Source organism: Rhinoraja longicauda, chromosome 6, assembly GCF_053455715.1.
Source record: "Rhinoraja longicauda isolate Sanriku21f chromosome 6, sRhiLon1.1, whole genome shotgun sequence".
In the NCBI taxonomy this organism is placed as follows: domain Eukaryota; kingdom Metazoa; phylum Chordata; class Chondrichthyes; order Rajiformes; family Arhynchobatidae; genus Rhinoraja; species Rhinoraja longicauda.
In genome coordinates, this window is record NC_135958.1 from 43,907,085 (window position 1) to 43,929,772 (window position 22,688).

General features: G+C 54.0%; 1 protein-coding gene across 1 annotated transcript; it reads left to right on the forward strand.

Annotated features, from left to right (window-relative positions):
• Window positions 1-821: 821 nt before the first annotated feature.
• On the forward strand, window positions 822-18,636 carry slc7a10b (solute carrier family 7 member 10b). Its single transcript, XM_078401804.1, has 5 exons — window positions 822-991; window positions 13,884-14,088; window positions 15,272-15,423; window positions 16,550-16,675; window positions 18,389-18,636. Exons 1-5 carry the CDS (start codon window positions 910-912, stop codon window positions 18,544-18,546), a joined length of 723 nt encoding a protein of 240 aa, XP_078257930.1. The 5' UTR covers window positions 822-909; the 3' UTR covers window positions 18,547-18,636.
• The last annotated feature ends 4,052 nt before the right edge of the window (window positions 18,637-22,688 follow it).

The following is a 22,688-nucleotide window of genomic DNA, read 5'->3' on the forward strand; positions in this document are numbered from 1 at the left end:
GGCAGCAGCGGGATGCTGCAATGGGCAGGACGGGCAGCATCTGTGAGGGAGAGTCCGCCTGCAATACCAGCAGCCGCCACACGGGGGCTCTGCAGGCTGCAGCACCCGCGGCAGCCGATAGAAACCCGACACAAAGTGCGAGAGACAGAGCCAGCGGCGAGGGAGCGCCGCACTGTGAGGGAGCGCCGCGCTGTGAGGCAGTGAGGGAGCGCCGCACTGTGGGGCAGTGAGGGAGCGCCGTCCTGTGAGGGAGCGCCGCGCTGTGGGGCAGTGAGGGAGCGCCGCGCTGTGTGGGAGCGCCGCACTGTGGGGCAGTGAGGGAGCGCCGCACTGTGTGGGAGCGCCGCACTGTGGGGCAGTGAGGGAGCGCCGCACTGTGGGGCAGTGAGGGAGCGCCGCACTGTGAGGCAGAGGGAGCGCCGCGCTGTGAGGGAGTGAGGAAGCGCCGCGCTGTGTTAGTGAGGAAACGCCGCACTGTGAGGGAGCGTCGCACAGTGGGGTAGTGAGGGAGCGCCGCATTGTGAGGGAGCGTCGCACTTTGGGGGGCGGGAGTGAGGGAGCGCCAAGCTGTGGGCGGTGGGAGGGATGGAGCGCCACGCTGTGGGAGGGGCGAGAGGGAGGGAGCGCCGCGCTGTGGGCGGTGTGAGGGAGGGAGCGCCGCGCTGTGGGTGGGGCGGGATGGAGGGAGCGCCGCGCTGTGGGAGGGAGGGAGCGCCGCGCTGTGGGCGGTGGGAAGGAGGGAGTGCCGCGCTGTGGGAGGGAGGGAGCGCCGCGCTGTGGGAGGGAGGGAGCGCCGCGCTGTGGGAGGGAGGGAGCGCCGGAGGGGCAGTGTCGGCCGGAGTCGCGCTGGGGGCCGGCGCTGGAGCAGTGCCCGCGGGTGGAGCCAGAGCCGTGGGAACTATCCGCAGAATGCCGGGCGCCCCGGACATCCCCGAGCGAGTGGCGCTGAAGAAAGAGATCGGGCTGCCCAGCGCCTGTGCCATCATCGTGGGTGAGTGAGCCGGGGGTAGCGGGCAGTGCCCGGCCGGGCTAGGACACACAAACAGCCGCGGGGCAGCGGACGCTTCTCGGTGCCTGAGGTCGCCCAGCGAGCAGTCAACCAGGGGGGGAGGGTCCGAGGGAGGGAGGGAGCGCCTGGGGGTGAGGGAGCGCCTGGGGGTGAGGGAGGGAGCGCCTGGGGGTGAGGGAGGGAACGCCTGGGGGTGAGGGAGGGAGCGCCTGGGGTGAGGGAGGGAGCGCCTGGGGGTGAGGGAGGGAACGCCTGGGGGTGAGGGAGGGAGCGCCGAGCTCCAGAGGGTATCGTGGATCCGCCCGCCGCAACAACTCGGCTCAACAGAGGGAACTGTTTCCAAGAGTTCAGTCACGGATCCCGGCGCAAATCCGCTTCAACCAACCCGTCTCCCCACTCGCGGAGTCAGGCACAGAGTGAAGCTCCCTCTACACCGTCCCATCACACACTCCCCCCAGGGTCAGACACAGAGTGATGCTCCCTCTACACCGTCCCATCACACACTCCCCCCAGGGTCAGACACAGAGTGATGCTCCCTCTACACCGTCCCATCACACACTCCCAAGTAGAATGAGGAGCGAGTGTCTTTTCGAAAGCCACCTTTGGCTGTAGCCAGCACACTTGGTGTGGATGGATGAAGAAGGTCTGACTAACAGAGAGGATGATCACGCCTGTGTACCTTGTGTGAGTGTGTACGTGTGTGTGTATGAGTGTGTGACTATGTACGTGTGTGTGTACTCGCGTGTGTGTGTGAATGTGCTGCACCCAAGGCTTGGGCTGCTTTGAGCGGATGGTGGCCAGACCAGGACCTGTAGAAGTTGGGAAGTCATGGTGCAGTTGTATTGGTGAGGCCGCATTTAGAATCTTGTATTCAGTTCTGGGCACCATGTTATCGGAAGGATGCTGTCAGGTTGGAAGGGTACAGGGAAGATTTACAAGGCTGTTGCCAGGACTAGAGGGTGAGGTTGAGTTCGCTGGGGCTCTATTCCTTGAAGCGCAGGAGGATGAGGGGAGATCTCATAGAGATGTATAAAATCATGAGAGGAATAGACCGGGTAGATGCACAGAGTATCTTGCCCAGAGTAGGTGAATCGAGCCCCAGAGGACATAGGTTTGAGGTGAAGGAGAAAATATTGAATAGGAATCTGAGGGGTAACTGTTTCACACAAAGAGTGGTGGGTGTATGAAACAAGCTGCCAAAGGAGGTAGTTGAGGCTGGGACTATCCCAACATGTAACCGTTAGACAGGGACATGACAGGACAGGTTTTGAGGGGTATAGATCAAACAGGGGCAGTTGGGACAAGTGGGGCTAGGATATGTTGGCCGGTGTAGGCAAGTTGGGCTGAAGGGCCTGTTTCCACGCTGTATCACTCTATGACTCCACGTGAGTTAGATGTATCACTCTTCTGGATCAGCCTACCATGGGAACTTTATCAAATGCCTTTGGTCCATGTAGACAACATTCACTGGCCTGCCTAATCACCACCGGGAGGCTGAGGGGTGATCTTACAACGATGCATTAAATCATGAGGGAAGTGGAATCAGTGAAAGTCAGAGTGGTTTCCTCAGGCACATGAAAACTTTATTTCAGGGAATCAAGAACTAGAGGGCACAGGTGAAAGGGGAAAGCTGTAATAAGATACTGAGGGGCAACTTTTTCACACAGAGGGTGTATGGAACAAGCTGTCAGAGGAGGTAGTTGAGGCATCTATGATAACAACATTTAAACAAGTGTATGAATTGTTCAAAAGTTCTTGGAACAGAATAAGGCCATCAAGTCTATTCACCATTCAATCATGGCTGGTCTATCTCTCCTTCTCAATCCCATTCTCCTGCCTTCTCCCCATAACCCCTGACAGCCGCACTAATCAAGAATCTGCCAATCTCTGCCTTAAATGTATTTATTGACTTGGCCTCCACAGCCATCTGTAGCAATGAATCCCACTGATTCACCACCCTCTGACAAAAGAAATTCCTCCTCAACTCCTTCCTAAAGGAACATCCTTTTGTTCTGAGGTTATGGACTCTGGTCATAGACTCCCCACTAGTGAAAAGATCTTCTCCACATTCATTATCCAGGTCCTTCACTATTCAGTAGGTTTCCCTCCTCATCCTTCTCAACTCCAATGAATACAGGCCCAGAATTGCCAAATACACATCATATGTTAGCACAATCATTCATGGGATCATTCTCGTAAACCTCCTCTGGACCCTCTCCAATACCAGCACATCCTTCCTCAGACATGGGGCCCAAAACTGCTCACAATACTCCAAATGTGGTCTGACCAGCGCCTTATGGAGCCTCAGCATTACATCTCTGTGTATTCTGCACCAGCACTCCCAAGTCCCTTTACCCCTCTGATTTCTGAATTCTCTCCCCATTTACAATAAATCTAAGCCTTTATTTCGACTACCAATATGCATGACTCCACACTTTGCTACACTATATTCCATCTGCCACTTCTCTGCTCACTCTCCCAACCTGTCCAAGCTCTTCTGCAGAGTCCCTGCTTTCTCTACACTACCTGCCCCATCACCTATATTCATATAATCTGCAAACTTGGCCACAAAGCATTCCTTGACCCAAATCATTCATATACACTGTAGTGGCCCCAGCACCGAGTCCTGCAAAACACCATCAGTTACGGGCAGCCAACCGGAAAAAGCCTCCTTTATTGCCACTCTTTGCCTTCTGCCATCAGCCAACCTACTATCCATTCTAGTATCTTCCCTCTGATACCATGGGCTCTCATTTAGCAGGCTCACTGAGGCCTTATCTAAGGCCTTCTGAAAATCCAGGTAAACCACATCCACTGGCTCTCCTTTGTCTATCGAGCTATTTGCTTCCTCAAAGAATTTCAACTGGTTCCTCAGGCAAGATCTCCTTTTCACAAAACCATGTTGTCTATTTTATCGTGTGCTTCTAAGTACTCAGAAACCTCATCCTTTATAATAGTCTAAAACCTTACCAACCGCTGAAGTCAGGCTAACCGGACTATAGTTTTCACTCTTCTGCCTCGCTACCTTCTTGAACAGCGGAGTAATATTTTATAATTTTCCCATCGTCAAGAATCACTTGTGATTCTTGAACGATCACTACTAATGCCTCCACAATCTCTAACGCCACCTTTTTCAGAAGGCTGGGGTGTAGTCCATCCGGTCCAGATGACTTATCCACGTTCAGCTCTTTCAGCTTCCCAAGCACCTTCTTTTTGGTGTTAGTCACTCCACTAACATCCACCCATTATCGCTCTTAAATTTCAGGCACGTTGCTGGTGTCTTCCACTGTGAAGACTGATGCAAAATTGAATTCAATTCCTCTGTTATTTTCTTATTCCCCATTAACACTGTTCCTGCATCATTTCCCAGCGGTCCAACGTCCACTCTTGTTTCTTTCTTACTCTTTATATAACTAAAGAAACATTTGGTATTCTATTTTATCTTATTGGCTAGCTTAATTTCGCATTTCATCTTTTCTCCCCGTATTGGCTTTTTAGTTACCTTCTGTTGCACGGTAGCGCAGCGGTAGAGTTGCTGCTTTACAGCGAATGCAGCGCCGGAGACTCAGGTTCGATCCTGACTACGGGTGCTGCACTGTAAGGAGTTTGTACGTTCTCCCCGTGACCTGCGTGGGTTTTCTCCGAGATCTTCGGTTTCCTCCCACACTCCAAAGACGTACAGGTATGTAGGTTAATTGGCTGGGTAAATGTAAAAATTGTCCCTAGTGGGTGTAGGATAGTGTTAATGTACGGGGATCACTGGGCGGCACGGACTTGGAGGGCCGAAAGGGCCTGTTTCCGGCTGTATATATATGATATGATATGATAAAAGCTTCCCAATCCTCCAGCTTCTCACTAATCTTTGAAATATTATATGCCTTCACTTTTAGTTCTATGCTGCCGTTGACTTCCCTTGTCAGCCACGGTCACCACATTCTCATAGAAACATAGAAAATAGGTGCAGGAGGAGGCTATTTGGCCCTTTCAGCCAGCACCGCCATTCATTGATCATGGCTGATCATCCACAATTAGTTGAATCCCCTAGTGCTGGTGGAATCAACTAGCTCTCTTTTAAATTCATCCAGTGAATTGGCCTCCACTGTCCTCTGTGGCAGAGAATTCCACAAATTCACAACTCTCTGAGTGGACAAGTTACTTCTCACCTCAGCTTTGAATGGCCTCCCCTTTATTCTTAGACTGTGGCCCCTGGTTCTGGACTCCCCCAACATTAGGAACATTTTCCCTGCATCTAGCTGATCCAGTCCTTTTATAATTTTATACGTCTCTATAAGATCCCCTCTCATCCTTCCAAACTCCAGTGAATACAAGCCCAGTCTTTCCAATCTTTCCTCATATGACAGTCCCTCCATCCCAGGGATTAACCTCGTGAACCTACGCTGCACTGCCTCAATACCAAGGACGTCCTTCTTCAAATTAGGAGACCAAAACCACACACAATACAATAGACAGGGAGGCCATTCGGCCTTTCGAGCCAGCACCGCCATTCAATGTCATCATGGCTGATCATTCTCAATCAGTACCCTGTTCCTGCCTTCTCCCCATACCCCCTGACTCCGCTATCCTTAAGAGCTCTATCTCACTCTCTCTTGAATGCATTCAGAGAATTGGCCTCCACTGCCTTCTGAGGCAGAGAATTCCGCAGATTCACAACTCTCTGACTGAAAAAGTTTTTCCTCATCTCAGTTCTACTCCAGATGTGGTCTCACCAGGGCCCTATACAACTGCAGAAGGACCTCTTTGCTCCTTTACTCAAATCCTCTTGTTATGAAGGCCAACATGGCATTAGCTTTCTTCACTGCCTGCTGTACCTGCACACTTACTTTCAGTGACTGGTGTACAACAAGGTCTCGTTGCACTTCCCCTTTACCTAATCTTACACCATTGAGATAATAATCTGCCTCCTTGTTTTTGCCGCCAAAGTGGATAACCTCACATTTTTCTACATTATACTACATCTGCCATGCATCTGCCCACTCACTCAACCTGTCCAAATCACCCTGCAATCTCCTAACATCCACTTTGCAGTTCACACTGCCACCCAGCTTTGGATCATCTGCAAACTTGCTACTGTTACTTCTAATTACATCATCCAAATCATTAATATATATGGTAAATAGTTGCAGCCCCAGCACCGAGCCTTGTGGCACTCCACTCGCCACTGCCTGCCATTCTGATAAAGATCAGTTTACTCCTACTCTTTGCTTCCTGTCTGCCAACCAATTCTCTATCCATGTCAATACCCTACCCCCAATACCATGTGTTCTAATTTTGCTCACCAACCTCCCATTTGGGACCTTATCAAAGGCTTTCTGAAAGTTTAGATTAATCCACTGGCTCTCCTTTATCCATTTTTCCTGTCACAGACTCAAATAATTCCAGAAGATTAGTCAAGCATGATTTCCCTTTCATAAATCCATGCCGACTTGAATCAATCCTTTTACCACTATCCAAATGTACCATTATTACCTCTTTAATAATTGACTCCAGCATCTTCCCCACCACCGATGTCAGGCTAACTGGTCTGTAATTCCCCGTTTTCTCTCTCGCTCCTTTCTTGAAAAGTAGGATAACATTAGCTGCCCTCCAATCCACAGGAGCTGATTCTCCCATTAGAATCTTTCTTCCTCTTTAGAATGAAAAAATCCTGCATTTTCTAAATTGTTCCCAGCAATTCCTGCCATTGCAGTGCCACCATCATTCTTGCTAGGGCCCCTTTCCAGTTAACTTTAGCCAGCATCCCCCTCATGCATCCGTAGTCCCCTTTGTTCAACAGAAATACAGACAGTTCCAATTTCATCTTCTCTGTCTCAAATTGTAGTTTGAATTTTATCATATTATGGTCACTACCTCCTAATGGTTCCTTTATCATTACACTATACCAAATACAAAATTGCGTTTTTTCTTTGAGGCTCAACTACAAGCTGCTCTAATGAACCATCTCGTAGGGACTCTACAATTTCCCTCTCTCAGCGTCCTGTGCCACTCTGATTTTCCCAGTCTACCTGCATATTGAAAACCCCCATGACCACTATAACTTTGCCTTTCTTACGTGGTTTAGAGACATAAGAACAAAGGTGGGCAAATGGGACTAGCTTAGATGGGGCATCTTGGTCGGCTTGGATGATTTGGGCTGAAGGGCCTGTTTCCATGCTGTGTCTCTATGAAATATTAGAACAGCTAGTGTGTGAAGAACTCAGACCAATCTATAACGGCTGTTCTGACCTTGATGAAATCAGTGGGAACTCGTGAGGCTCCACCCAGTGGATTAAAGTGATCCCAGGCCAGTCCCTCAGTTTGAGCACAGGTGCTCCACAGAGCCGTCCTCTGAGCTCTGTTTGATGTGTCAGCATCGAGAAGGCCACATTGAAAATGTGCCTTAAAGCTACAACGTCAGAATCTCAATGTTCCAATCAGCATTGCAATTAAACAGGCTTGACTTCAGCACAGTGCGCTGGACTGGAAGTAAGACATCCATTCCTGCTTCAGCTGAATGACCGGGTGTGTGGACTGATGGGTTGGAAGAGGTGATGGGTCAGGTGCTGCATGGAGAGGAGATGTGTTTGGTGGGGAATCATGGGTGTTTGCAGAGTGGTGTGGTCAGGCAACACCAGCAGGCACAAACAGCAGGTATCAACAGCCTTGGCAACACCGAAGGCACTAGTGATGTACGAGGTGTAATCAGAGCAGAGAGTTCAGAGACAGAGGATAGAATGCAGCATAACTGGAACAGGGAAAGCCCTGCAGGAATGAAGCAGAAACCATCCTATCAACAACTAGAGAGCAGTCCTCGCCTACTACCTACGTCATCGGATGCCCTCGGACAATCTTTAATCAGACGTTACTGTATTTGTCATGCACTAAATGTTGTTCCCTTTACACTGTGGACGGCTTGATTGTAATCATGTGTAGTCTTTCAGCAGACTGGTTAGAAGATAAAAGTTATTTTCCAATGTTCTATAGATTCAGGGTCAGTTCCTGTGGATTGGAGGATAGCTAATGTTATTCCACTTTTCAAGAAAGGAGCGAGAGAGAAAACGGGGAATTATAGACCAGTTAGCCTGACATCAGTGGTGGAAAAGATGCTGGAGTCAAATTATTAAAGAGGTAATAACGGTGCATTTGGATAGCAGTAAAAAGATTGGTCCAAGTCAGCATGGATTTATGAAGGGGAAATCCTGCTTGACTAATCTGGAATTTTTTGAGGATGTGACAAGTAAAATGGATGAAGGGGAGCCAGTGGATGTAGTGTATCTCGACTTTCAGAAAGCCTTTGATAAGGTCCATTACAGGAGGTTAGTGGGCAAAATTAGAGCACATGGTATTGGGGGTAGGGTGTTGACATGGATAGAGATTTAGTTGGCAGACAGGAAACAAAGAGTAGGAATAAACGTTCCTTTTCAGAATGGCAGGCAGTGGCGAGTGGAGTGCCGCAAGGCTCGGTGTTGGGGCCGCAACTATTTACAATATATATTAATGATTTGGATGATGGAATTAAAAGTAACACTAGCAAATTTGCAAATGACACAAAGCTAGGTGGCAGTGTGAACTGCGAAGAGGATGTCTGGAGGTTGCAGGGTGACTTGGACAGGTTGAGTGAGTGGGCAGATGCAGTATAATGTAGACAAATGTGAGGTTATCCACTTTGGCGGCAAAAACAAGGAGGCAGATTATTATCTCAATGGTGTCAGGTTAGGTAAAGGGGAAGTGCAACGAGACCTGGGTGTCCTTGTACACCAGTCACTGAAAGAGAACAAACAGGTTCAGCAGGCAGTGAGGAAAGTTAATGGCATGTTGGCCTTCATAACGAGAGGGTTTGAGTACAGGAGCAAAGAGGTCCTTCTGCAGTTGTATAGGGCCCTGGTGAGATCATATCTAATTGAGGAAGGATGTCCTTGCCATTGAGGCAGTGCAGGGTTCACGAGGTTAATCCCTGGGATAGAGGGACTGTCATATGAGGAAAGAGAGAGCTAGACAGAGCTCTTAAAGATAGCGGAGTCAGGGAGTATGTGGAGACGGCAGGAACGGAGTACTGATTGAGAATGATCAGTCATGATCACATTGAATGGTGGTGCTGGCTCGAAGGGCCGAATGGCCTACTCCTGCACCTATTGTCTATTGTCTAAGATTGGAAAGACTGGGCTTGTATTTACTGGAATTTAGAAGGATGAGAAGGGATCTTATAGAAACGTACAAAATTATAAAAGGACTGGACAAGATAGATGCAGGAAATATGTTCCCAATGTTGGGCGAGTCCAGAACCAGGGGCCACAGATTAAGATTAAGGCGGAGGCCATTTAAAACTGAGATGAGAAAAAAACGTTTTCACACAGAGAGTTGTGAATTTGTGGAATTCTCTGCCACAGCGGGCAGTGGAGGCCAATTCACTGGATGAATTTAAAAGAAAGTTAGATAGAGCTCTAGGGGTTAATGGAATCAAGGGATATGGGGAGAAGCCAGGCACGGGTTACTGATTGTGGATGATCAGCCATTATCACAATGAATGGCGGTGCTGGCTCAAAGGGCCAAATGGTCTCCTCCTGCACCAATTTTATATGTTTCTATTAACCCATCCCTTGATCTGGAGTTTGAGAAAGGAGGAGAAGAGTCAGGTATGGAGCCAAGATTCAGACCAATGTGGTGAAAATCCGTAGACGCTGGAAATTTAAAACAGAGTTGATGTTTCAGGATGCAGAAAAGAGACAAATAAGTCCGTTTTAAGTTACATAGGGCTTTGGAGGGAGAGCATGTGTCAGACAGGAAGAAGCCAGGGTTGCCATGGTGATCGACTCTGCAACTTCTGATTCATGGATTAATGAGAACAGACTGATACAAACCCCAAAGGAGATGTAAAAGCTTTGAAATGCAGGTCAGCCTCTAGGAAAAGCCCAGCATGTCAGGCAGCATCTGTGGAGGAGAATCACCAAGCCACTGTTACCGACAGAAGGCCGATTGACAAGGGACGTGATGGGTGATGAGACTCAGCCCAACGTGTTGCAGGACACGCGTGTATCGAGGGCGAGGAACTGTTTCTCATGCTTGTGTGGGCTCAGTGCGATGGTACAGCACGGAAACAGGCCATTCGGCCCTCCTTGTCCATGCCAACAAGTTGGCATTCAGGAGTAGTCCCATTTGCCTGCATTTGGCCCACAGCCCTCTCAAACCTCCCTATCCATTTATCTGTCCAAATGTCTTTTAAAAGTCTAATTGTATCCGCTTCTATAGCTTCCTCTGGCAGTTCATTCCAGATACGGATTACCCTGTGAATGAAAAAGTTGGCCCTGACGTCTCTCTTAAATCTCTCGCCTTGAGCCTGCGCACTCTGGTTTTAGAATCCTCCCCCCTGGGGAAGATGCCAGTGACCATTTACCGTATCCGTGCCTCCCATAAACCTCGACAAGGCCACCCCTCAGCCTATCGCCAGGGAAAACACGCAGTTTTGGGCAGGTTTGGAGGGAAATGGACCAAACGCGGGCAGGTGGGACTAGTGTAGCTGGGACCTTTTGCCCGGTGAGGGCAAGTTGGGCCGAAGGGCCTTATTCCACGTTCAATGACTAATTGACGAATAATTTGCCTTTTCCTGGACCGAAACCTTCCAACGCTCTCCCGCACCTTTAGATTGGTCACCGGTGTCTGCGAAAGGCGAGTGAGCGAAGTGTAGACCAGGTCTACACGTCCAGCATCAGAGGTCCATCCAGCCACCAAGTCAGTTATCTCCATGAAGCCTCCGGTTGGTCAGGGAATGTGTTTGTGACGGCCACGGCACCGTCGCCGAGCCCTGCCTCGGGCGGTGGCAGAGGATGTCCGTACATGTCCCTTACAGAGACCTCAGCGAGAGGTTTGATTTGACGGAGACCTGGTTACCGTGCAGGGAGATGGAGTGAGGAGACGGCGCGGGGAGGTGGGGTTACGGTGCCAGTGCTGCCCACCATCCACACACACAAGTTTACTTGAGTTTTGTTTAGTTTAGAGATACAGCGCGGAAACAGGCCCTTCGGCCCACCGAGGCCGCATCGACCAACGACGCCCGCACACTAACACTACCCGACACACACCAGGGACAATTTATAATTTTACCGAAGCCAATTAGCGTACAAACCTGTGTGTCTTTAGAGCGTGGGAGGAAACCGGAGCTCCCGGCGAAAGCCGACGCAGGTCACGGGGAGAACATACAAACTCCATCTAGACAGCACCCGTGGTCGAGGCTGAAGCCGGGTCTCTGGCGCGATAGCTAAAAGGCAGCAAGTTTACCACTGCGCCTCGAGAATGGAGAGGCAGGAGCAGGCTTGGACACAGCGGTGATGTGTGGCGGTGTGTCGTGGTTACACATGGACAGGTGTGGTCCAGCCTGCCATAACCCGTCACCACCCTCTTCACCAGTGTTGCCGTGTTCAGGGTATAAACAGGCCCTTCGGCCCACTGAGTCCACGCCGACCAGCGATCAGTCCGTCCACTAAACACTGTTCTACACGCCAGGGACTTTTTTTACAAATTACAGAAGACCTACAAACCTGTACGTCTTTGGCATGTGAGAGGAAACCGGAGCACCCGGAGAAAACCCACGCAGCTCACGGGGAGAACGTGCAAACGCGGAACAGATCGAACCCGGGTCTCTGGTGCTGTGAGGCAGCAACTCTGCCGCTGCGCCACCGGGTTATTGACTTGGACCCCGATGTCACTCTGATCATCAACATTCCTTAGTTGCGTATATAAACCGCGATGTAACTCCGAAAATACATTACCTCTCATTTGATGGGAATAAATTCCATCAGACTGTGGTCTGCCCCACTTTGCAATTGCTGATCTTGCTGTAGCCCCACAAAATCGACCCCATGATCCACAACCACAACTTTCATATTATCCACACCGAAACTAACCATCACCTCCCTTAATGTACTTCATAGACAGCGCAGACCCCCCTGCCCCCACTCCACAGACGACCCCCCCCCCTGCCCACAGACTACGCGCCCCCATTCCCACAGACCCCCCACTCCATAGACCCCCCCTTGCCCACGGACCCGCGCCCCCACTTCCATAGACCCCCCCACTCCACAAACACCCCCACTCCCACAGACCCCGCCCCCACCCCACAGACCCCCCCCCACACACCGCACCCCACCCCCACCGCACAGACCCCATCCCGACCCCACTGCAACCACAAACAGGCTCCACCCCACCCCAGCGGAACATCATTTGACTTCCGTGGTTGGGCTGAATGTCATGGGCTCAGCGTTGTGTTTGAGCCGGTAGGGAGGGGGTTAACGGGCCCGGTGAGGAGGTGGTTAAACATAGAAATAGGTGCAGGAGGAGGCCATTCGGCCCTTCGAGCCAGCACCGCCATTCATTGTGATCATGGCTGATCATCCACAATCAATACTCCGTGCCTGCCTTCTCCCCATATCCCTTGATTCCACTAGCCCCTAGACCTCTATCTAACTCTCTCTTAAATTCATCCAGTGATTTGGCCTCCACTGCCCTCTGTGGCAGAGAATCCCACAAATTCATAACTCTCTGAGTGAAAAAGTTTCTTCTCACCTCAGTTTTAAATGGCCTCCCCTTTATTCTAAGACTGTGGCCCCTGGTTCTGGACTCCCCCAACATTGGGAACATTTATCCTGCATCTAGCTTGTCCAGTCCTTTTATAATTTTATATGTCTCTATAAGATCCCCTCTCATCCTTCTAAACTCCAGTGAATACAAGCCTAGTCTTTCCAATCTTTCCTCATATGACAGTCCCGCCATCCCAGGGATCAATCTCGTGAACCTACGCTGCACTGCCTCAATTACAAGGATGTCCTTCCACAAATTAGGAGTTCAAAACTACACACAATACTCCAGATTTGGTTTTACCAGGGCCCTATCCAACTGCTGAAGGACCTCTTTGCTCCTTTATTCAAATCCTCTTATTATGAAGGCCAAAATGCCATTAGCTTTCTTCACTGCCTGCTGTACCTGCACGCTTACTTCCAGTGACTGGTGTACAACAGGGTCTCGTTGCACTTCCCCTTTACCTAATCTGACACCATTGAGATATTAATCTGCCTCCTTGTTTTTAACGCCAAAGTGGATAACCTCACATTTATCTACATTATACCGCATCTGCCACGCATCTGCCCACTCACTCAACCTGTCTAAGTCACCCTGCAACCTCCTAACATAAGGGCCCGGTGGGGAGGAGGTTAACGGGGCGGTGGGGAAGGGGTTAATGGGGCGGCGGGGAAGGGGTTAACAGGCCCAGTGGGGAAGGGGTTAATGGGGCGGTGGGGAGGGGGTTAACGGGCGGTGGGGAAGGGGTTAATGGGGCGGCGGGGAAGGGGTTAATAGGGCGGTGGGGAGGGGGTTAATGGGGCGGCGGGGAGGGGGTTAACGGGGCGGTGGGGAAGGGGTTAATGGGGCGGTGGGGAAGGGGTTAATGGGGCGGCGGGGAAGGGGTTAATGGGGCGGCGGGGAAGGGGTTAATGGGGCGGTGGGGAGGGGGTTAACGGGGCGGTGGGGAAGGGGTTAATGGGGCGGCGGGGAAGAGGTTGACGGGGCGGTGGGGAAGGGGTTAACGGGCCCGGTGGGGTGGGGGTTAACGGGCCCGGTGGGGTGGGGGTTAATGGGGCGGTGGGGTGGGGGTTAACGGGCGGAAGGCGAGCGGGCAAGTGGGATGGTTTCCAGCCTCCGGCCGTCGCTGCCAACTCCATCAGTATTCAGGGCCCTTCCTCAAGCCGCTGACTCCCCGCCATTCCGCGGCAGCTCCCGGCAACAGCCAGCCCGGCCCAGCGCAGATTGCCAATAAAGGACTAGCACAGGGCGCTGGGCCGAGTGGCCGCGCGGGCGGAGAGGGTCAGTGACGGTGGCCGTTCTTCCACAGGGAACATCATTGGATCGGGGATCTTCATCTCACCCAAGGGCGTGTTGGAGCAGGTGGGCAGCGTGGGCCTGGCGCTGCTGGTCTGGGCTCTGGCCGGGCTAGTCACGGCTGTCGGCGCCCTGTGCTATGCCGAGCTCGGCGTCACCATCCCCCAGTCCGGGGGCGACTACGCCTACGTCAAGGAGGTGTTCGGGGGCTTGCCCGGGTAGGTGTGGGGGGGGGGGGGGGGAGCTGCGGGGCGGGGGTGTGGGGAGGCCGGGGGGGCAAGGGATTTGGAGGAGGTGTGGGGGGAAGGTGAACACTTGACACTGGTCAGTCCCATCACTGGACATTGGTCGGACCCGTCACTGGACATTCAGACCCGACACTGGTCAGACCCGTCACTGGACACTGGTCAGACCCGTCACTGGACACTGGTTAGATCTGTCACTGGACACTGGTCAGACCCGTCACTGGACATTCAGACCCGTCACTGGACAGTCAGACCCGTCCCTTGACACTGGTCAGGGCCATCACTGGACAGTCAGACCCGTCGCTTGACATGGTCAGAGCCGTCACTGGACACTGGTCAGACCCGTCACTGGACATTCAGACCCGTCACTGGACACTGGTCAGAGCTGTCACTGGACACTGGTCAGGGCCGTCACTGGACACTGGTCAGGGCCGTCACTGGACACTGGTCAGGGCCGTCACTGGACAGTCAGACCCGTCACTGGACACTGGTCAGGGCCGTCACTGGACAGTCAGACCCGTCCCTTGACACTGGTCAGACCCGTCACTGGACACTGGTCAGACCCGTCACTGGACAGTCTGACCCGTCACCGGACACTGGTCAGACCCGTCACTGGACAGACTGACCCGTCACTGGACACTGATCAGAGCCGTCACTGGACACTGGCCAGACCCGTCACTGGTCAGTCTGACCCGTCACCGGACACTGGTCAGACCCATCACCGGACACTGGTCAGACCCGTCACTGGACACTGGTCAGACCCATCACTGGACACTGGTCAGACCCGTCACTGGACACTGGTCAGACCCATCACTGGACACTGGTCAGACCCGTCATTGGACACTGGACATCCGTCACTGAACACTGGTCAGTCCCGTCACTGGACACTGGTCAGACCCGTTACTGGACACTGTTCAGACCCATCACTGGACACTGGTCAGAGCCATAACTGGACACTGGTCAGACCCGTCATTGGACACTGGACATCCGTCACTGGACACTGGTCAGACACGTCACTGGACACTGGTCAGACCCATCACTGGACACTGGTCAGGGCCATCACTGGATACTGGTCAGACCCGTCACTGGACACTGGTCAGACCCAGGGCTGGTCACGGGTGAGCTGTACTGCCGCTGACGCCTCTCTCCCCCGCAGGTTCCTGGTGCTCTGGAGCGCTCTGCTGGTCATCTACCCCACCACTCAGGCCGTCATGGCCCTGACCTTTGCCAGCTACGTGCTCCAGCCCGTCTTCCCCGCCTGCGTGCCGCCCTACATCGCCTCCCGCCTCCTCGCCGCCCTCTGCCTCTGTGAGTATAACTGCCTGCCCTCAGGGTCCGGGGAGCGGGCAGCAAGACAGGCCCTCACTCCCGGGGCGACCAGGGAGGGGTCCCTGGTTAATGCACCCACCATCGACACTGTCCCATCACACACTCCCCCCAGGGTCAGACACAGAGACGCTCCCTCTACAGCGCCCCATCCATCACACGCTCCCCCCAGGGTCAGACATAGAGTGACACTCCCTCTACAGCGCCCCATCCATCACACGCTCCCCCCAGGGTCAGACACAGAGTGACACTCCCTCTACAGCGCCCCATCACACGCTCCCCCCAGGGTCAGACACAGATACGCTCCCTCTACACCGCCCCATCACACGCTCCCCCCAGGGTCAGACACAGAGACGCTCCCTCTACAGCGCCCCATCACACGCTCCCCCCAGGGTCAGACACAGAGACGCTCCCTCTACAGCGCCCCATCACACGCTCCCCCCAGGGTCAGACACAGAGACGCTCCCTCTACACCGCCCCATCACACGCTCCCCCCAGGGTCAGACACAGAGACGCTCCCTCTACAGCGCCCCATCACACGCTCCCCCCAGGGTCAGACACAGAGACGCTCCCTCTACAGCGCCCCATCACACGCTCCCCCCAGGGTCAGACACAGAGACGCTCCCTCTACAGCGCCCCATCCATCACACGCTCCCCCCAGGGTCAGACACAGAGACGCTCCCTCTACAGCGCCCCATCCATCACACGCTCCCCCCAGGGTCAGACACAGAGACACTCCCTCTACACCGCCCCATCCATCACACACTCCCCCCAGGGTCAGACACAGAGTGACACTCCCTCTACACCGCCCCATCCATCACACACTCCCCCCAGGGTCAGACACAGAGTGACACTCCCTCTACACCGCCCCATCCATCACACACTCCCCCAGGGTCAGACACAGAGTGACACTCCCTCTACTCGTGTCCCGGATCTGTTGACAGAATTCATTGTGAGAGAGTGATCTGGACTTTGTGACCCTCTGATCTCCCGCTCTCTCCCTGTCCCCGGTGTTGCTGCCGTTGTCTGACCCTCTGATCTCCCGCTCTCTCCCTGTCCCCGGTGTTGCTGCCGGTGTCTGACCCTCTGATCTCCCGATCTCTCGCAGTGCTACTGACGTGGGTGAACTGTTTCAGCGTGCGGTGGGTAACCCGCGTCCAAGACCTGTTCACAGCCGGGAAGTTGCTCGCCCTCGGACTCATCATCGTCGTGGGGCTGGTGCAGATCTGCAAAGGTAGCAGCCACTTGATGCCAACCACCATCCACGCCTCTCACACCCCGGCACACTTCCCCTCCCATCCACCGCCGCTCCAGAGAGAACAGTCCGTCTCCCACCCTCTCCCTGTAACTAAAATTAGAGCACATGGCATTGGGGGTAGTGTGTTGACATGGATAGAGAATTGGTTGGCAGACAGGAAGCAAAGAGTAGGAGTAAACGGGTGCTTTTCAGAATGGCAGGCAGTGGCGAGTGGAGTGCCGCAAGGCTCGGTGTTGGGGCCGCAACTGTTTGCCATATATATTAATGATTTGGATGAAGGAATTAGAAGCAACACTAGCAAGTTTGCAGGTGACACAAAGCTGGGTGGCAGTGTGAACTGTGAAGAGGATGTTAGGAGGTTGCAGGGTGACCTGGACAGGTTGAGTGAGTGGGCAGATGCAGTATAATGTAGATAAATATGAGGTTATCCACCTTGGCGGCAAAAACAACGAGGTAGATTATTATCTCAATGGTGTCAGGTTAGGTAAGAGGGAAATGCAGCGAGACCTGGGTGTCCTTGTACAACAGTCACTGAAAGTTGGTGTGCAGGTACAGCAGGCAATGAAGAAAGCTAATGGCATGTTGGCCTTCATAACGAGAGTATTTCAGTTTAGGAGCAAAGAGCTTCTGCAGTTGTATAGGGCCCTGGTAAGACCACATCTGGAGTATTGTGGACAGTTTTGGTCTCCTAATTTGAGGAAGGACGTCCTTGCTATTGAGGCAGTAGCATCGTAGGTTCACGAGATTGATCCCTGGGATGGTGGGACTGTCATATAAGGAAAGGTTGGAAAGGCTGGGCTTGTATTTACTGGAGTTTAGGAGGATGAGAGGGGATCTAATAGAGACGTATAAAATTATAAAAGGACTGGGCAAGCTAGATGCAGGAAAAATGTTCTCAATGTTGGGGGAGTCCAGAACCAGGGGCCACAGTCTAAGAATAAACGGGAGGCCATTTAAAACAGAGGTGAGAGGAAACTTTTTCACCCAGAGTTGTGAATTTGTGGAATTCTCTGCCACAGAAGGCAGTGGAGGCTAATTCGCTGGACGAATTTAAAATACAGTTAGATAGAGCTCTAGGGGCTAGTGGAATCGAGGGATTATGGGGAGAGGTTGGGCACGGGTTACTGATTGTGGATGATCAGCCATGATCACAATGAATGGCGGTGCTGGCTCGAAGAGCCAAATGGCCTCCTCCTGCATCTGTTTTCTATGTTTCTATGTTTCTAAATGCAGCTCGGCCATAGTCCTAAATAAACTGCATGACGACTTCCTGACTCTTACACTCAGCGCTCTGACCGACGAGGGCAAGCACATCGGAAACATTCTTTACTCTTTCTACTCGTGTTACCATTTTCGGAGAGTGATGGATTTGGACCCCAAGACCCCTCTGTATATCAATGCTATTGAGGGTCTTGCCATTAACTGTATCTTTCCCCTTTCATTCGACCCAAAGCGTAACATCTTACACTTGCTCGGATGAAATCCATCCGCCATTTCTGGTGCTGATCTCTGTCCCGCTCTGGCCTTTGACAGCTGAATAGACTTATTTCTGGGCACTCATTATGTCGGTGGTTGGTGGGGCAGCCCCAGTGGGCTGGCTCCGGGTGTAGTCCCGGTGCGGGTCCCAGTACGGTCCCGGAGTGCTCCCGGAGCAGGTGGCTGTACCCGACTCTCGCTGCCCGTCTACAGGTCACTACGAAGCGCTGACCCCCAGCGCGGCATTCAGCGGCTCCAGTAGCCCCAGCGTGGGACACATCGCGCTCGCCTTCCTCCAGGGATCCTTCTCTTATAGCGGCTGGAACTTCCTCAACTACGTGACGGAGGAGCTGGTGGACGCTCGGAGGTGAGGCATCGGGGCGAGCCTGCAGTTGCTGGTGTGTACACCGCGGCAGGGGAGCAAACAGGCTGTTCGGCCCCTCCATAGGATCCCGGCTGATCCAAGATTCCTTGTCCGCTTCGCACAAACTCCGGTGCTGGTGGTGACAGGACCGGCGGGAGGGACGGGCGGGGTTGGGTGGGGAGGGGGTCCCGGGGGGGGAAGACGGGGGCCCGGGGGTGGGGAGAGAAGAGGGGGGAGGGGTGCCGGGGTGGAAGGTCCGTGGGGGGTGAAGAGGGGGAGGTGATCCTGGGGGGGGGGGGGGGGAGAGGGGGGTCCCTGGGGGAGGGGAGGGGGAAGAGGATGGAGGGTCCCGGGGGTCTGGGGGTGGGGTCCAGGCGCGGTGGGCAGAGCTCCGGCGGATGGGATTGTGCCCGTCCTTCCCTCCCTCTCCGCAGGAACATCCGCGGGCCATCGCTATTTCCATCCCGCTCGTCACCTTCGTCTACGTGTTCTCCAACATCGCCTACGTGACGGCCATGAGTCCCCAGGAGCTGCTGGACTCGGGCGCCGTGGCCGTGGTGAGTGACCGGTGGGGGGGGGGGTGACCAGCGGGGGGGGGGGGTGAATCGGTGGGAGAGTGATCAGCGGGGGGGGGGGTGACCAGCGGGGGGGGGGGGTGATCGGTGGGAGAGTGATCAGCGGGGGGGGGGGTGATCGGTGGGAGAGTGATCAGCCGGGGGGGGGGTGACCAGCGGGGGGGGGGGGGGTGATCGGTGGGAGAGTGATCAGCGGGGGGGGGGGGGTGACCAGCGGGGGGGTGACCAGCGGGGGGGGGGGTGATCGGTGGAGAGTGATCAGCGGGGGGGAGGGTGACCAGCGGGGGGGGGGGGGTGACCAGCGGGGGGGGGGTGACCAGCGGGGGGGGGGGGTGATCAGCGGGGGGGGTGATCGGTGGGGGAGTGATCAGCGGGGGGAGGGGAGACCAGCGGGGGGGGGTAGTCAGTGGGGGGGGGGGGGGTCGGGGGTGCGAACCCGGGGAAGGGCAGTTCATGGCCGTTAAGAGTGATCCAGGGACACCGAGGGCTAGGGAGGGTCGAGGATGGTTGGGTGGGGGTGGGAGGACGGGGGGGGGGGGGGGGGGGGGGTAAGATCGGGCGGAGGGGAGGGTTGGTGAGGCGTTGTCTGTGGGGTGAATTGTTACATAGAAACATAGAAGATAGGCGTAGGAGACCATTTGGCCCTTCGAGCCAGCACCGCCATTCATTGTGATCATGGCTGATCATCCACAATCAGTAACCCGTGCCTGCCTTCTTCCCATATTCCTTGATTCCACTAGCCCCTGGAGCTCTATCTAACTCTCTTTTAAATCCATCCAGTGATTTGGCATCCACTGCCCTCTGTGGCAGAGAATTCACAACTCTCTGGGTGAAAACGTTTCTTCTCGCCTCAGTTTTAAATGACCTCCCCTTTATTCTAAGACTGTGGCCCCTGGTTCTGGACTCCCCCAACATTAGGAACATTTTTCCTGCATCTAGCTTGTCCAGTACTTTTATAATTTTATATGTTTCTATAAGATCCCCTCTCATTCTTCTAAACTCCAGTGAATACAAGCCCAGTCTTTTCAATCTTTCCTCATATGACAGTCCCGCCATCCAGGGACCAATCTCGTGAACCTACGCTGCACTGCCTCAATTACAAGGATGTCCTTCCTCAAATTAGGAGACCAAAACTGCACACAATACTCCAGATGTGGTCTTACCAGGGCCCTATACAACTGCAGAAGAACCTCTTTACTCCTATACTGAAATCCTCTCGTTATGAAGGCAAACATGCCATTAGCTTTCTTCACTGCCTGCTGTACCTGCACGCCAACTTTGAGTGACTGGTGTACAAGGACACCCAGGTCTCGCTGCACTTCCCCCTTATCTAACCTGACATCATTGAGATAATAATCTGCCTCGTTGTTTTTGCCGCCAAAGTGGATAACCTCACATTTATCTACATTATACTGCATCTGCCATGCATCTGCCCACTCACTCAACCTGTCCAGGTCACCCTGTAACCTCCTAACATCCTCTTCGCAGTTCACACTGCGCACAGCTTTGTGTCATCCGCAAACTTGCTAGTGTTACTTCTAATTCCATCATCCAAATCATTAATATATATGGTAAACAGTTGCGGCCCCAACACCGAGCCTTGCGGCACTCCACTCGCCACTGCCTGCCATTCTGAAAAGGACCCGTTTACTTCTACTCTTTGCTTCCTGTCTGCCAGCCAATTCTCTATCCATGTCAACACCCTACCCCCAATACCATGTGCTCTAATTTTGCTCACCAATCTCCCGTGTGGGACCTTATCAAAGGCTTTCTGAAAGTCTAGATACATTACATCCACTGGCTCTCCTTCATCCATTCGTGAGTCCACGCCCACCAGCGATGAGTCCGTCCACTAAACACTATTCTACACGCCAGGGACTTTTTTACAAATTACAGAAGACATACAAACCTGTCCGTCTTTGGCATGTGAGAGGAAACCGGAGCACCCGAGAAAAACCCACGCAGCTCACGGGGAGAACGTGCAAACGCGAACAGATCGAACCCGGGTCTCTGGTGCTGTGAGGCAGCAACTCTGCCGCTGCGCCACCGGGTTATTGACTTGGACCCCGATGTCACTCTGATCATCAACATTCCTCAGTTCCGTATATAAACCGCGATGTAACTCCGAAAATACATTATCTCTCATTTGCTGGGAATAAATTCCAAAAGACTGTGGTCTGCCCCACTTTGCAATTGCTGACCTTGCTGTAGCCCCACAAAATCGACCCCATGTTCCACAACCACAACTTTCATATTATCCACACCGAAACTAACCATCCCTCCCCCATTCACCTCCCTTAATGAACTTCACAGACAACGCAGACCCCCCACTCCACAGACCCCCCCTTGCCCACAGACCCCCCCTTGCCCACAGACCCCCCCCTTGCCCACAAGACCCCCCTTGCCCACAGACCCCCCTTGCCCACAGACCCCCCCTTGCCCACAAACCACGCGCCCCCACGCACAGACCCCCCACTCCACAGACCCCCCCCCTTGCCCGCAGACCCCCCTTGCCCACAGACCCCCCCTTGCCCACAGACCCCCCTTGCACACAGACGCCCCCCTGCCCACAGACCCCCCCTTGCCCACAGACCCCCCACTCCACAGACCCCCCCCCCTTGCCCACAGACCCCCTGCCCACAAATCACGCGCCCCCACGCACAGACCCCCCACTCCACAGACCCCCCCTTGCCCACAGACCCCCCCTGCCCACAAACCACGCGCCCCCACGCACAGACCCCCCACTCCACAGACCCCCCCCTTGCCCACAGACCCGTCCCTTGCCCACAGACCCCCCTGCCCACAAACCACGCGCCCCCACGCACCGACCCCCCCACTCCACAGACCCCCCCTTGCCCACAGACCCCCCCTTGCCCACAGACCCCCCCTTGCCCACAGACCCCCCCTTGCCCACAGACCCCCCCTTGCCCACAGACCCCCACTCCACAGACCCCCCCTTGCCACAGACCCCCCCCCCTTGCCCACAGACCCTCCTTGCCCACAGACCCCCCCTGCCCACAGACCCCCCCTTGCCCACAGACCCCCCTTGCGCACAGACCCCCCCCTTGCCCACAGACCCCCCCTTGCCCACAGACCCTCCTTGCCCACAGACCCCGCCCCAACCCACAGACCGCCCCACAGATCTCACCCACCCCCACCCTACAGACCCCATCCCGACCCAACTCCTACCACAAAACAGGCTCCACCCCACCCCAGCGGAACATTATTTGACTTCCGTGGTTGGGCTGAATGGCCTGGGCTCAGCGTTGTGTTTGAGCCGGTAGGGAGGGGGTTAACGGGCCCGGTGGGGAGGTGGTTAAACATAGAAATAGGTGCAGGAGTAGGCCATTCGGCCCTTCGTGCCAGCACCGCCATTTATTGTGATCATGGCTGATCATCCACATCAATAACCCATGCCTGCCTTCTCCCCACATCCCTTGATTCCACTAGCCCCAGAGCTCTATGTCACTCTCTCTTAAATTCATCCAGTGATTTGGCCTCCACTGCCCTCTGTGGCAGAGAATTCCACAAATTCACAACTTTCTGAGTGAAAAAGTTCATTCTCACCTCAGTT